Raw genomic sequence first — 16,286 nt, 5'->3', positions numbered from 1 at the left:
CCCCATGCCCAGGTCAGATGAAAAGCTGGTGCTGGGCCTGCTGGGTGTGCCTGGCCCTTTGCAGAGCACTGGGCAGTGGGAACATAAATAAGAAAGGGGAGAGGCCACTCAGGAGGAACTCACAATGGAGCTGAGGAAATCTAGCGTCAACACAGGTGGAGCCCAAGTCCAATCTGATCTGCAAATCCCACCCCAGGGCAGAGCCATCAAAGCTGGCTGCACCCTAGGAATTGCCCAAGGCCTGCTCAGAGCCTGTGGGAAAAGTCAGGAAGGCTTTAGTTGGGCAGTGGACTCGTAGGACCTCTGGCAGGTGGGAAGGAGGAGGCTTGAGACTCTTAAAAGGCTATGTTCACCCTCAGGGCGTTGGGAGCCGCCCATACTGAACTTCCTGGCTTCCTTCTCAGCCCCTGTTCTCGGGTGACTCCTGGCTGCAGGGTGTGTGTGTGTGTGTGTGTGTGTGTGTGGCTGGGAACAGATCAGGTTTAATTATTAATCATCTGGCTAGCCTGACCAATCTAGACCAAGGTCTCTCTCTTCCATGGCTATGAAATCCCCACTCACTGGGCTAAGCCTGTAGGGTTTTCTAGATGCTAGGAGAGAAGGAGGTGGGGAGGTTCCCTGCAGCCCCTGCGTCTTCAGGAGGCACTGATTAGGTGCGTGCACTAGGCAGGCAGGCGTGGTTTCCAAGGAGCAGGGTGAACCCATGCCATCCCCCCAGTGTTGACACAACTGTCATAAACCGTGCTTTGTTCCCGGCCCTGCCTGCGGAAGGTCCCTGAGAACTGGGTGGGCCTGGCTAGGTGGGGACGCACAGTGAGGACAGATAGGTTTGGAGAGGGGACACCCCTGGGGACACGGAGGGATGAAGCTGGCGTAGGAAGCCCAGCTCTGTGGCTATAGAAGAATCCAACTGTTGAAAGGCCAAACTTCAGGCAATCTAAGCCAGGCTTGTGTCTCCAACAGCCAGAGCTACCTCCCAGTCCCGGGTGGGTGGGAACCCTGGAGGGCAGGATGGACAAAGCCAAGGGCAGGGGGCAGGTGCCCCCTGGTACCACTCCAAGGACGCATCTTGCTCCAACAGCCAGCTGGTAACTGAACAGAGACCAGGGGCTCAGAGACGAGGATGGACAAGGGGGCTGCTTAGTCCTTCAACTAACAGTCACTGATACCTATTCTGTGGCAGGCGCAGTGGGGGTGGGACACACTCCCTGCCCTTGGAGACTCACCGGCTAATGTAGACCCCACCCATAAACTGATCCCAAGGACAACCTGTGAAAGAGGGACCGTGTCCTGGGACACAGCAGGGGAGCCGTAACACCTGTAAGGAGGTCAAAGAGAGTCAAGGAAGGCTTCGTAAAGAAGGTAACACTCACCTAGCATGTTAAAGAAAGTCATAGTTTCCAAGCGGGGGAAGGGTGTTCCAGCCAGGGGGAAGACCACGTGTAAAAACAAGGAGCTGAGAAGGGCCTCTTTGGGGAGGATGAGGCATGGAGCATGGAGCAGGGCCGAACCAGAACGGTGGCTGGTGGCTGTGGGGGCGGGAAGTAGGCGGAGATGATGCAGGCATTACGAGGTGAGGTGCCCGAGGTGAGGTGCCCGGCGGAGGCACCCAAGGGGCAGAATGCAGAGACCGGCGAGTGAGGAAGCACCCACAGATGCAGCCCCAGCCGGGCGGGGGGCATGAGGGGGGGCGCACGGGAACAGCACCCTATCTCCAGACAGGCCCGGGGCTTGTCGCACTGGCGCTGTGGGAAGTACTGGGACAGACAGACCACCGCCCCTTGTGACCGACGGGGAGCCGTTTCCCCCAGCCCTCCGTGTCTTGCTTTGGCTCCAACAACCTCAGGCAAGCACAAGACACAGGTCAAATGGGCAGAGGGGCAGATGGAGGTGGCAGGAGGTAGACATATGCCCAAGCCTGAGTGAATTCACTGCGGCTCTGACACAGGGACCCAAGGGTCCCGATTCTCAGCCCAGGGACCTGCCTCTGAACTGGAAAGTTCTCTCCCTTCTTGTCTTGCAAACCGGAGGTGCCCTCTGAACCCCTCCTCCCAGGGTCAGTCCTCATCAGACAGGTCTGAAGCGGCCCAAGGATCAGCCTGAAGGAGTCGGCGCTTCCCAGTCAGGCTGGGCTTCCTCCTGGTGGTGTCAGACCCAGTGAACCCCAAAGAGTAAATGTCTGTTAGGTGTTTCCAGAACCCAGACCAGCAGGATCCCCACCCAGAACGCTGGGGTGGCAGGTGACAGGGATGACAGCAGCAGCCTCCTCCTTGTCCTACGGACTTGGCTCCTGGAAGATCAGCTAAGTACCAGGAGAAATTTGAAAAACGGTTTGGGAAAAAAAAAAAAAAAACCCCACAAATTTGAGCCAGCACAAGTGGCTCAGGTGGGCTAGGCAGGCATGTGCAAAGATCAGGTCTTTTTTTTTTTTAATTTTTTTCAACGTTTATTTATTTTGGGGACAGAGAGAGACAGAGCATGAACGGGGGAGGGGCAGAGAGAGAGGGAGACACAGAATCGGAAACAGGCTCCAGGCTCCCAGCCATCAGCCCAGAGCCTGATGCGGGGCTCAAACTCACGGACGGCGAGATCGTGACCTGGCTGAAGTCGGACGCTTAACCGACTGCGCCACCCAGGCGCCCCAAAGATCAGGTCTTTTGACGCTGGGAAGTGTCACCCTGACATGAGGAACCCGTTCACACAGACTAGAAATCATCCACTGGTCTGTTCTCCTGTGTACGGCTGCCAGCTACCTAAGGATCTTCTCCAAGGCTCTCAGTGTCTCTGCCCACATCATATACAGTCCCGTAAGAGAATTCTAGAATACAGAGTCGAGTAGAACAATTTCCCCAAATCAACTGGAACACTCCTTCTAACAGGGAAAGCCAAGTACTGGACACTGTTTCCTCCTTTTGCCTTGGCTCCCAGGAGGCTCCCAGTCAAATCTCATGCGTGTTCACCATGGCTCCATCAGCCCTTACAACTCACGTACTTGCTGCCTTCAACTTTTCTCAGCCCTCACCTAAAATTTTTCTGTTGGTAGGGGCGCCTGGGTGGCTCAGTCAGACTTCGGCTCAGGTCATGATCTCACAGTTCCTGAGTTCAAGCCCCGCATCGGATTTTGTGCGGACAACGCAGAGCTTGGAGCCCGCTTCGGGTTCTGTGTCTCCCTCTCTCTGCACCTCCCCTGCTCATGCTCTGTCTCTCTCTCTCTCTCTCAAAAACAAATATTAAAAAAAAATGTTTTTTTCTGTTGGTTCAATCCGGTCACACGTGGCCTGGGTTGTATATCATCTCAGCTCCTTGTTGGCAAGAGGTGGTGGGTAAATAAACAATGAAGTTTCACTCAGGAAAGAGAGGTTGAAAGGGCAAAGGCAGGCCGGCATGCTGGGGCCATGGGAAATCCCCTTTTGATCACACCCTTGTACCCCCAAATTACCTGAAAACAGAGACCACGGTGCTCTCCTCCCCTCCCTGAAGCAGGAGGAACTGGAGCAGCCCCCCACCCCTGGGCCCTGCTCCCCCTCTCACCCCTAGATCCAGCTCCCCTGGCAAGCTCTGCTGCCTGGGGACAGGAAGAAACTGCTCCTTCCGTGCGTGGGGCCTTCCGGTCTGTTTTCTGCAGGGGGGCCAGTGGGGCCTGCCTTTAGTTACTTTCAAAGGAGGGCAGGTGTTGAGATCAGTTTCAGGAATTTAGCAACCCAGGTGTCAGTCATAAGACCTGAGGACAGCTAAATCGGGCTCTCCCATCATCCCGGTGGGCCTGCTCTAGAGGCTTTAGGGAGATGTGGGAACAGAAAACCCCAGCCCTGAGACAGTCAGTGGAGGAGAGTCATTAAAAGCATGGTTTGAGAGTCACACGGACCTGAGTTTGAGCCCCAACTCGTTTACTGGCTCTCTGACCCCCAGGACAAACCACTTTGGGTCCCTGAGCTTCATTTGCCCCATCCGTGAAATGGGAGAATGACAATGACCGGGCCAAGAGAGCACAACTGAGTGTGGCAGGTAGACCTGCTCGCTAGTCTCCGGGGCTAATGTTGGTGTTAGTGGTGGCTCTCATGGTGGGAGAAAGAGTGTGCGAGCCTCACGGTACCTCGCTGGTAGTGACATGGCCCTGGGGGATGCCCCTGTCCTGTGGGACTCCAGTCCCCCAAAAGGCCTGCTGACTGTGCACAGCTCTCTGCCCAGAGGGGCAGAGCTATCAGCCGATCTCAGGGAGTCTTCTTCTTTTTTTCTTTATACTTTTTTTTTCAATGTTTATGTACTTTTGAGACAGAGAGAGACAGAGTGTGAGCAGGAGAGGGGCAGAGAGAGAGAGGGAGACACGGAATCCGAAGCAGGCTCCAGCTCCCAGCTGTCAGCACGGAGCCCGACGTGGGGCTCGAACTCACAAGCGGTGAGATCATGAGCCGAAGTCGGACGCTCACCCGATTGAGCCACCAAGGTGCCCCTCAGGGAGTCTTCTTACTAACCAGTATCCTCAGCCATTAATAAGGACAAAGAGACCATTGGAAAACAGACTTTTGCCTGAGCACAGGCGGTATAAATCCAGCTGAAAAAATCCTGACACGTGCCCCAAACCCAGTCTGGTGACCACCCCTTCCACCACCAGCTGCCACCATCTCCGTCTGCCGTGGCCATGAGAATCCTCCTTCAAGCCTCTTTCGCGCTGGTGTCTCTTCTACCTTGAATGATCTCCATTCACATCTTGCCTGCCCTTCCCCCAGCAAAATAAATGCCCCTTCTATTCCAGGCGCTGCTGGGGAAGTCCCTGGTTGACTTCGAGGGAAGTGTTTTCAAAGTGTGAGCAGAGGACTCTGCCTGCATTGAACCACCCACAGCCTTGCTTAAATGCAAGCATCCACGTGCTCCTATGACCTAAGGAGACAGAGTCTCCATAGATGGGCCAGGAATCTGTATTTCTAACAAGTTCCCCAGGTGATTTGGATACACCCAAAGCATAAAACACAGTGATTTGTCTTGAATTCTCCCTGAGAGCCCAAGTCCAAGCTAGGGCTGGGCCTGGAAAATTCGTGAAGAATCTAACTGAAACAACCTAGATCCCTGGGTGTCCTCAGCAGGACCACCCGGGTCATCTGGATGCTCGCCTTGATCTAAGCTGTGATCTAAGCTTCTCCTCTCTGGGCCTGAGTTTTCTTACCTGCGAAAAGAAGGACCAGGACTTGACAGTCCCCGTGTCCCTCCTGTTCTGACCTGCTTGGAAATCCGGTTGGGATAGGCTCCTTTGTAGTGGGAAAGGAGAATGAAGGGCTGTTGGGGGTGAGTCCAGATGTCCTACTGCCTCTGTGGACAGTCAACAGTTGCTTGCTAATGATGTTTCAAGGTGGGGGGGTGGGGAGGGGAAGATCAGTATCCCAAGTAGCCTGGCCTAGTCACGGACTATGAGAAGCAACCTCAACGTCTAGGCCATGGCAGAGTTGAACCAGGGGCAGTCTGGCATTGATCCTTGGAAGAGAAGTAAGCACAGAGAGTGGGTCTGAATATCAGGGCTTCAGCTTGGTAGACTGGCTCAGAACCAGGTTCTAGGGCCTTTAAGAATATCAGAGAGAAAATGGGAAAACTCAGGCAAGGGCAGGAAGACTGCAATTCACAGAGTTCCTGGCAGGACATCTCCACTGCACAGCTCCAGGGAGGGCCATCTTACAGAATACAGTGTGCAATTCCCCCCCCCCCCCCCACCGCCCCAAGAGCTATGCCTTGTGGAGCGACATGCTGGGCCTGGCACCAGGGACATAACCAGACATCCTGGATCCCGAACTTGGGGCAGAGGACAAGCTCCAGGCCCATTCACTGCTTTGGCCAGCTGGGGCACAGCCAGCAGTTGCAGGGAAGGATGCTTCTCCACCCCTCCTGGTTGGGAAGTGGAGGCCTGAGCTCAGCTCCGGGATGGCCACAATAGGCTGAGGGTGGGGCTTGGGAGCAGCAACAGGCTTGACAGGAACTTTCCTCAGATCTACAATGTGCTCTAGCTAATTACAGGCGGCCCCACTCACTTTGCCCTCTAGGGCCAGACTGTCCAGCCCCTCCCCGCTGACTTGGGAACACTGCCAACAGGAGGGAAGGGCCCGACACAAGGTTCCAGGCCATTCAAAGAACTGGCCAAATGGGCCCGGGAGACTGGCCTTGTTTTGCTAAAAGACATGGCTGAGGAAGAGCTTAACATTCCAAAAGGAAACAAGGTTCAGGGCTACGCAGCGAACCACGTGTTTTCACCAGCAATTACCTTACACCTGAAACAACCCAGAGGTGATTTATACTATAATCCCCCTTTATGCCTGAGAACTCAGGACTTAGGAAGTCACAGGGCTAACAGGTGCCCGGGCTGGGCATCAACCATCAGCTGAAGGAATGGCCAGAAACGAACTGACTTGTCCTGGTGCAGGACAATGTTGTTCAGCCCACTAGAAGAGTCGGGGCACTGGGCAGTAGGAATGAGGGGCTTAGAGGCCAGGAGACTTTTCTACCTGATACTTCAAAAGGGACAGCAGCTCCCCACTCTCCCAGGCTTAACTCTTCTGGAGGTCTACCCCTAAGAATCTCTGATTCCCAAGCTCCAAGTAGAAGCTGTTGTATCTTTTCTGCTCAACGCTTTAGAGACATTCTAGATTCGGAGAGGGACCAGATACCAATCTCTGTGCTCAATGAGCTTCCCCCAGCCACATGTCAAAGGATCCCTGCATGACTGACAGCTACCCACAAGCTTTCAAATTCTCTTTATTAAAAATCTTTTTTTTCTTTTTGTAAAAACAAACATGGCGGTCAATTATACAGATCAGGAAAAGCGATGACAATTTATAAGACACTCAACAAATTCCAATACTTTACAAGTTCAAGCTTAACTAATGTTTTTCTTTTTCTTTTTCTCATAAGCTCAAAAAACAAACTCTGGTCCAGTTCAAGTACATTCTAACAGATCACAGCCTTACACTTGTCCCAGAAAGGGAAACCCGGATAGTAATGGCTGTTCTCACACCAACATCAAATCTACCAAATTCTTTGGGAATAACATCTGGATATACTTTATTTTGGGTGTTTACAATGAAAAGTACATCGGCCTTTTGGTATCTTTACCCAGGGTACAAATGAATCTGTTGCTCAAGGTAGCAGCTGCTCTCAAACAAGCTTTTTGGGGAGACACTTTGAAATGTTTGACAAACACTGAAGAAAAGCTTTAAAAAATAGATCAGTATTTTCCTGGTTTTCTTTAATACTGCCTTGTGTATGACACATGTAGGAACAAGGAGTGCAAATTATAGAGTGGGTAAAGGACCATGCCAATGGAATTGTATAAAAATAAATAGAAATAAATATATATGTATATATATATATATATATACACCAGTACAGAATCTTAGATGATTTTTAAACTGAAGGTTCTGATTGAACGCAGAGAGCCTCTCCTCTCTCCCTCCCAGGGGCTCTTGCCAGATTTGCAATATGGAGAAGGTCAGTCTATCAGCAAGGGAGCCATTGCGCTACTTGGGAATGAGGCTGTTTGAACAGCTATCCTGGTTTCCATGGAAACAGTGCTGCGGGGATGAGCCGGTGGGGTCAGCTTCCACTTTGCTGGGAGAAAAGACTGCCAGCTTCTCTGAAAATGCTCAGTTCCAGCCTCTGATGGAGGTGGTAGGCTTTTCCCAGCAAAGTTCCCGAGGAGGCCAGGGAGCTGACCCTAGACATCCCCCAGGTGGGAGGAAAGACAAATAGGGCCAGAGATTTTCCCAGAAATGGAGGAGGCTGGTCTCCAGAACACCAGGTAAAAACCTGTGGAGGCAGCTAGAGCTGAGCCACCATTTTCAGAGCCCACTCTCTTGGAGACACCAACCTTTCCGAGGCCCCCAGATGGCCTAATGCCAAGGTCAGGCTTCCTGCTTCCTCCAGCCTCTCACTGCTCATGCCCAGGGGCTGGCTGGTCTGCCTCGGGTACTTTGCTTCACTGTTCTCTTTGACAGGTTCCCCGCAACTCTTCTCACCAGTGACCATGTGCCCCAAGGTTTACGCAGGATCATTTTATACATTTTATATTCTACATTTCTTTCTTCTCCGTGCCTCAGACTTACTGATAAAATGTCAGTGTCAAACTCAGATGATTTTTCTATTCTTTCACCATTAGTGCAGAGGACAGAATGTGCAGTATAGGTATCTACCATAAAAAAATCTCACCTACTATAAAAATTGCAAAAAATAATAGAAAACAAACAATCCCTTCCTGGTCTCTCTCTCTCTCTCTCTGTGGTCAGGAATAGAAACATAGGAACCATCTTCTAGGGGCTGAGCCAGGGAAGTAGCTTATTAGCTTGTGGAAACAGCACAAGCCTCCCCTCTTACCTTCTTGAGGTCTTCCCTACAGCTGTGGCAAAGCCTAACACCTCTGTCCTAAACGCTCCCGATGGAATATCAGACCCTCTAGTCTCGGGCCTGAAGGCACTGACCTCTAGAATCAGAAAACCATGCAGGAAGAAAAGTTCTGTTCTTCATAACACTCCACATCAAAGTCTGCACATGGGGTCCTCTGAAATGCCCTTGACCTCCTGCCCACCTATAAATACTTGGCAATCCCGAAATGCTGCTCTTCAGTCCTGCAGCCTTGCTCTTTCCTTAGCTTCTCCACCGCCCCCCACCCACAAAGACCATTTTAGAAACCATCCCACTGAGAGGCTGCTGGGGCCCAGAGTGCAGGCACCAAGAGCGAGTCAAAGACAAATACCATTTCCTTATTACGTGTCTCTCAAGCAATATGACCCATGGCTGGGAGGCCAGCATCTGACCCAAGCCCACACCAACTATGGTCTCAGCTGAAGGGAAAAGACACTACTGTTTTAATTTTTTATTGAAGTGAATCTACACCAAATTCATTGTCTGTAACAGAACCAACCCTGGCACCTCCTGAAATCCTGAGGACAGAACTAACTTTGTGGGGCGGTGGGCGGTGGGGGGGACTTAACAGAGGTTCCAAAATGAAGAGTGGTTTTCCTCCTCTGTGAAATTCATTAACTTTATTTTAAGGCATGAATCTGATGGGCTTCTAGAATAGTTGAGAGGATGAAAGAGTTATTAAAAATGGGGGCTTTTTGCAAAAGTGGTCCCGCTGGAGAAACTCCCAGCTTCTGCCAACGGATGGTCTAGGGTGCCCCCCTCTCCAGGACTGCAGGGCCCGACTCGGCTCCCCTGCTCAGAATGCCAGGCAGGGAAAATGCTCCAGGCTCCCTGAAGTGGTTCTTGACCCAGGGGTTTCTGTGAGATCTCTTCCTTGGTTGATCTGGCTGGCCACCAAGAATTTGGACACTGTGAAAATCCCTGAGAAGTTGGGTTTTATGAAAAATAAATGACCCTTGGCACAGAAGGTGAGAGGAGGAGGGGAAAGAAGAGAAGCAAATTGAAGGAAACAAGAACCAATGGGGAGAGAGAGGGTAGCGCTCGGCCGCTGGACACACGAGGTGACAGCTCTCACCAGGGAGACACTTGAGGGGCGATTTCATGAGTCTCCGAGAAAAAGCTCAGGCGGCCTGGTTTGCCTTCCTCCCAGGCTTTAGCTCCTGTCCAGGATGTCAGGAAGGCCCCGCCTCAGAAGGCCGTCCTCTCCCGGCTGAAGCCGCTGCAGGGGCCTAGAGCTTCTTCCTCTCAAAGTGTGGCACGATTCCGCTGTCCTCGGGCCTTGGGCTGCCTGCCCCCTCGGTCTCCTTGAGGCCCTCCTCGGCCAGCTGGGACAAGTACTTCTGCAGCGGAAGACAGGGAAGGGAAGGGAGAGGGTTAGCGGTGACCTGGCCAGAAAGGAAATGAGAGAAAAGGGAGGTATCTTAGCCTCTTCTCCTATCTTGTCTCCCAGTGGGTGGGACCCCCTCCCTTCCCTCCCCAGATCCTTCTGAGGCTACCGGACCCATGCTAAGCTCCCCCACCCCAAATCTTTGTGTTAGTTTACAAGTAATGCATGATTCTTGCAGAAGACATCTAAAACACAGATCCTAACAACAGCAAACAATTCCAAAGCCCTTATCCAGTGCAAGCACTGCTGTTTTTCTTATAGAAACTCATTTAGGGGCGCCTGGGTCTCTCCGTCGGTTAAGCGTCCGACTCTTGATTTCAGCTCAGGTCATGATCTCACGGTTCGTGAGATCGAGCTCCATGTCAGGCTCTGCACTGACAGCATGGGGCCTGCTTAGGATTTTTTTCTTTCTCTCTCTTGCTTTCTGTGTCACCCCTGCTCACACTCACGTGCTCTCTCTCTCTCTCAAAATAAATAAATAAACATAAAAGAACCCACACTTCATTGAATTACAAAGACTACTTGTTTTCCAGGAGAGCTTCAGCACCCAGGGGCTGTGTGTATGACAGGTGGAGGGAGAAGAAGCCCGCTAGACCAACGGGCCTCCGGGAGGAGAGAAGCAATGTCCTTGGATTGTCCAAGGATTGTGAAGGACACACTGCAGCCTCTCCTAACAACCTGTCTCCTGGTGGGCGGGTGGGCAGGCTGAGTGCCCTGGAGGTCCTTTGCTGGATTCCTGTTCTATAGTCGGAGCTGCTCACACGGCCCCCCAAACACTCACCACTATCACTGGCCCCCAGCCAAACGTCAGGCCACGCTTGGGATTCTAGATTCCACGCAGTGAGACACAAGTAGAAAGGCCTAGGGCCCCAGCTGGGTCCTCTGATTGCCAGGGCAGCAGGGGGCAGTGCAAAGAGCACTGGGTGAGGAGTCAGCAGGGTTTGGTCCAGCGCAGTGCTCAAGTGTGTGGGCTCTGCCATCAGATGACCTGGGTTCAAATCCTAGCTCTCAGCAGGCAAGTGACCCAAGGTCTCTGACATCTGTAAAGTGTGGGTAGTAACAGTATCTACCACGTAAGGTTGCTACGGGGTCCAGGGAAAGTACCGTAAAGCACTTAGCATAGTGCCTGGCACAGAATAAACGCTCTGTAATTTTGCCCTTTATCATGAGTTGCATCAGGCATCTGATTCCCTCATCTGCTCTCGGCTCTGCTAACCTGGTCAGTGGGAGAAACAGTGCCTTCCCTCCTCTCAGGGTGATTCTGAGGGTCAGATGAGGGGATGTGCGTAAGACCACCTGCTCTCTCTAGAACAGACTGGTTGGCTCTGAGAGGTGGGTGAGCCCAATGGGGAGGGCGGCAGACAGACCAAGGGTCCCTGTGGGCCAGGCTGCTGATGGAGGCCTGGTTTGCCCTCCACCTCATCTCAGGAAGGCAAGTGGGTGATGCACTGCTTGTGAGCTCTGGACCTGCAACCAGGCAGGCACCTAGCTTATCTTTCTCTCTCTCTCTCTCTCTCTCTCTCTCTCTTTTTGAGAGAGAGAGAGAATCCCAAGTAGGCTCCACATTCGGCACGGAGCCCTACTTGGGGCTCAATCCCATGACCCTGGGATCATGACCCAAGCCAAAATCAAGACTTGGATGCTCAACCGACCGAGCCACCTAGGCGCCCCTAGTTTTCCTCTCAAGCACTTGACCGCACCCGTTGTTCCAGGCCACTCGGGGTGGGTTATCTCAGGGCTGTGACCAGCGGTGGGGGCACAGCAGTAGCTGTGAGAGAATGCACAGAGAGAATGGAGGCTGCCTCCTACCTCAAAGAGTAATCCTTCACCCCCACCTCAAGGCCTCCTGGTGCTGCTAAGTTTACAAGTTGCCTGACTCAGGTGTGAGCAGTACTGATGCTCGGGTCTCAATTCTTCACTTTTCCCACGTGTAACTCGGGGTAGTGTGGGGTGGGCGAGGCTGTGTGGACAAGAGACATTCTGTCAAGGCCATTGACAGAAACTTTATCTGGGAAGCCCTCGGTGGAGGCCCCCAGCTCCCCAACAGGTGTACCAGGGAAACCTGATCCGCAGTTGGCAGGCCTAAAAGGCTTAGCCCATGTCTGGTCCTGACGTGCCTGGGGACCGCAGGAATGGCTCTGGTCTGCTGTGGGGAGGTAAGGTGGCCTGGGGGGTTGGCCCATAGGCCCGGAACATAGTATAGTCCACTGCCCTGGAAAAGAATCCAGGATTTAGAATCAGAGGCCCTGGCAAGCCTATACTTATCCTAACTTCCTGAATGACCTTGAGCTGTGTGGCCTCCTTGAGAGCTACATAATCCAGCTGAGAATGCCACATGAGATCAAAAGTTCTCAAGTCGAGGTATCAGAACTTGCTGGAAAGATTTTTTAAATGAGTATTCTCAGGGCCAGCCCTGGAAAGAATGAATAAGCAGGAGTAGGGTGGGTCCAGGAAGCTGCATTTTTAAAAGATGCTAGCTGGTATGGGGACCACAGTTTGGGAAAATCAGGACCAGATGATTTCCAAGACCCCATTCAGCCCTGCCATTCTATAGATTTTATCTTGTTGGAGTGGAAGAGGAGGATGTCTTCAGAGTAGATGGCTGCCCTCAACTGGCCCTGTGGAGCCCAGTCTGAATCCTTGGTCTGGCCAGGTCAGGCCTTCACCGAGCTCCCCCAGGAGAGGGCAGGATTTGGGCCCCAGGCTCCATAGCTTCCTTGTCCACAGAGCAGCTGCTCCCAGAGGGAAATCAAGAGGTTTAAATGACATGAGTTTGGGCACGGCCAATGACAGATGGTGACACAGGCTATGCTATTATGGGCCTCGGTTTGCAAGATCAGCTTAATAGAGTAAAAAAAAGGAAAGTGATTAACAATCAGGCAACCTGGGGGCACCTCGGTGGCTCAGTCGGTTAAATGTTTGACTTGGGCTCAGGTCATGATCTTGAGGTTTGTGAGTTCGAGCCCCACATTGAGCCCTGTGCTGATTACATGGAGCCCGCTTGGGATTCTCTCCCTCCCTCTCTCTCTGCCTCTTACCTGCTCTCTCTCAATATAAATAAATAAACTTAAAAAAGAAAAAAAAGGGGGCGCCTGGGTGGCTCAGTCGGTTGAAAGTCCGACTTCGGCTCAGGTCATGATCTCACAGTTTGTGAGTTCGAGCCCCGCATCGGGTTCTATGCTGACAGCTTGGAGCCTAGAGCCTGCTTCAGATTCTGTGTCTCCCTCTCTCTGCTCCTTCCCCACTCATGCTCTGTCTCTGTCTCCCAAAAATGAATAAACGTTAAAAAAAATTAAAAAAAAAAAAAAAAAGAATCAGGCAATCTGTTCCCAAGCCTAGTAACTCACCATCTGCATGGCTTTGGATAAATCACATAGCTTCTCCGGGTCTCAGTTTCCCTTAGCCATAAAACAAAAGAGTTGACCCATATCTGCATTTCTTAACTAGGAATGCACATTAGACTCATATGGAGAACTTTCTGAAATTATGTATTCCTGGACCCCTGCCCCCAAATTCTACCAAGTATTTAACCTAGTATATATATACTTTCAAAACACTGTCCAGGTGATTCTATTTCACATCTCTGGCTAAGAAATGCTAGATCAGCTCCTTCAACAATTTAATTGTGACAGTAATGCCTGCTCAGGAATTAGGGCATGCTGCCACCATGAGGGTCTGTCCTAGTTGAGGCCTCCTGTGTCAAAACACCAGTCTGACTCCTTGTAGTAAAAACATGAGGTGCCATGAACTATTTCTCCCGGGCATCTGATATACCATGCTTTCTATTAAGTTACTAAACCCCAGCTGTTCCAACACGCTACATATTAGGGGTATTAGTTATAGAACATATTCCTGTAATTCTCTGATTTTAAGATGAGGGTTTTTTCCCCACATATTCACATCTCTGAAATTGAGATGTATTTTACAATTGATGGAGTCTCACCATTGCAACATTTTTTTTTCTTGTTGGTCTCCGAGAAATGGGAGCGTGTCTTACAACCGACAGCACCTTACGTTGGATGAAATCTGGTATGTAGAGTATTTCTAATATGTCCCCTGTTACTATACTTTAACTCTTATTTTAGTTAGCGCTTATCTCCTACACTAGAATGGAAGCTCCAGGAGGGCAGGGATTTTTGTCTGATTTGTTGTCGTCGTCGCTGTTTTATCTCCAGTGCCTAGAGCAGCGTCTGTACCTAGTATGCCTGCAATTAAGAGCTGCAGGATAGATTTAAATAGGACAAAATAGTGATTTTTATTCTAGCAAACAGGGATACTGCATGGGGGAACAGAAACCTAGAGAAATCTCTGCCTCTGGAACATCCAAGTCTTGTGAACAGGACTCAGCCTCACCCATGGGCCAGGTGATGGCTAGCTTGAATTACTCAGGCCAGAGAGAGAGAGGCAGATACCCCCAAATCCAGGCCCGAACAGAATGTCTTGCGAGTACTCCAGGAGAGACAGATGCCCCGAGAGCTCAGGGGAGGCGGCCACCACGTGCGGCAGCCTGGCGGAGTCAAGCCTGAGGAAAGAGCAGTTCTCCATGTGGTGGAAGGAAATGGAAACTCCCAGACACAGAGACCAGGGAGTCCCCGGTTGCTCGGCAAGGAAGGCGCTGGTTACCTGTAAGTTCCTGTAGTGAACAGCACTGCGACAGTGGCTTATCTTCGCCATCTCCTCGCTGGTGTAGAACAGCCCACACAGCTTGCAGTAAAACCCAGTCCTGGGCACCACGAACTCCACCCCTGCAGAAGGACAGGGGATGATGGACAGGCAGGGGTTAGGAAGGCGACGTGAGACCCCTGTGGGCCTTGCCAGCCGTCAGTGGAAACGGGAGCAGCGAGCTCCGTCCCTCGCTGCTGGACTCTGGCTGGCCGGCCAGATTCTCCGGGCCTAGTTTCCCCATCTGCAGAGCAGGCACGAGGAAAACAGTGCCGACTCCGTTCACAGGCGGTTGAAGGAAGGGATGAACTCCCCCAAGCGTGCCGGAACGCTCAGCAACTCTACGCTCTGCGGCTGCCTCTGCAGACCCAAGCCCTCCGACCATCAGCCTGCTTGCAGGGAGAGGAGGAGGAAGGAGGTTTCTCGCATTTCACTGCTTGGCTTTCATTTCTCCGTGCTGTACCCCTCTCTGTAGCTGCTGTGGCCAGGACTCTGAAAGAATGCTCTCAGTTTTGTTTGTTTTAGAATTATATTCATTAAAGAAAATTTTAAAAACACACAGAAGTGAGGAAAAATCACTCAGTCCTTCAATCAAAATATTTTCTTTTGGTGGGGGGTGCGGGGGGGCCGTTTTAACTGTGCCCTAAATGCAGTTCTGTCTCCTCCCTTTTCCACTTAACAGTTACATAAAATCATAAACATTTTCCCACTTCTCCAGTCTTTACCTCTGAGCCATTAACCAATAGCATTTTATTTGGGATTTGCTAAACAGAGGTCACAGGATTCTGGGAGGCCTTTTGACATAAAGGAAAGAAAAGAGTGGCCCAATAGCCAGGGAAGTTAAGTGGCAGTGTCCCAGCCCAGAGGATTCACCTGAAAGAGAGGGCAGAAGCTCCAGCCTTCACCACGGTGTTCTGAGGGCCACGTTTCTCCTCCCTCTCTCTCTCTCTTTCTTTTTGTAAATTACTAGCCCCATTGTTGAGTTTATTTTTTTACTTTTTAAAAAGTGTTTATTTTTGAGAGAGGGAGAGAGAGAGCGTGAGCAGGGGAAGGGCAGAGGGAGAGGGAGACAGAGGATCCAAAGCAGGCTCTAGGCTGACAGCAGAGAGCCTGATGGAGGGATGGACCCCGCGAACCGTGGGATCATGACCTGAGCCGAAGTCGGACACTCAATTGACTGAGCCGCCCAGGTACCCCATGGTTCTCCTCTTGAAGCCACGGTCAGCAGAGTGCAAAGAGCCCAGGTCTGAGAGGGCGCAGACCAGACTCCAAGAACCTGTGGAACCTGGGAAGAGTCAGCTGAACGCCACCGTTGGCCAGGGCCTCAGTTTCTTCAGGTGCCTGATTGTGACATGCCAGCAGAAGAGCAGGTATAAGGGCTGTGAAAAAGCAGGACCCGTGATGGAACTAAAGGAACGGGGCTGGCGGCTCCGAATGCCCGGATCCTGCTTCCAGACCGGGGCCGCTGGTGTGTGCGCCTGGCACTCGGCTGGGCTTTGCTGCCGCCCATCTGGTTAGCGCCCGCTGCCCTGCTGGGGGCAGCAGTGGTCGGAGAGCTGCCTGCACGGGAGTGGGGGTGGGGGGGCGGCGTGGGAGGCGGGGGGGGGGGGGGGGGGCGGGGAAGGGAGAGAGGGGCTGGGAGCAGCCCACCAGGGGAAGGGCAGCTTCTTCTTGCACAGAGGGAGACAGGCCAGGTCCCCACTGAGGCGCTGCGTGTGACCACGAGTCCGGGCTTCCTTCGCTTTCCTGCCTCGGCCTCCCAGAGTGGAGACAGACCTACGCGCACAGGAGACCCTGTCATAGAGCAGCAGCTTAGACTTGTAATTACAGTTTTTTTTTC

At 52.0% G+C, this 16,286-nt stretch overlaps 1 protein-coding gene across 2 annotated transcripts in view; it reads right to left on the bottom strand.

Annotated features, from left to right (window-relative positions):
* Positions 1-6,717: 6,717 nt before the first annotated feature.
* The window catches only part of RBM20 (RNA binding motif protein 20), a 195,788-nt gene continuing 186,219 nt past the window's right edge, over positions 6,718-16,286 (bottom strand). For both annotated transcript variants that reach the window (XM_043597496.1, XM_043597497.1), the window contains exons 13-14: positions 14,408-14,529; positions 6,718-9,737 (exon numbers count right to left, since the gene is read on the bottom strand). In XM_043597496.1, coding sequence (XP_043453431.1) covers positions 9,627-9,737; positions 14,408-14,529 — 233 coding nt within the window. In that variant the 3' untranslated portion in view covers positions 6,718-9,626. The remainder of the gene's footprint in view (positions 9,738-14,407; positions 14,530-16,286) is intronic.

Source organism: Prionailurus bengalensis, chromosome D2 (genome assembly GCF_016509475.1).
Source record: "Prionailurus bengalensis isolate Pbe53 chromosome D2, Fcat_Pben_1.1_paternal_pri, whole genome shotgun sequence".
NCBI lineage: Eukaryota > Metazoa > Chordata > Mammalia > Carnivora > Felidae > Prionailurus > Prionailurus bengalensis.
The sequence above is the reverse complement of the archived record's forward strand: the minus strand, read 5'-3'. Positions and strand labels throughout refer to the sequence as shown.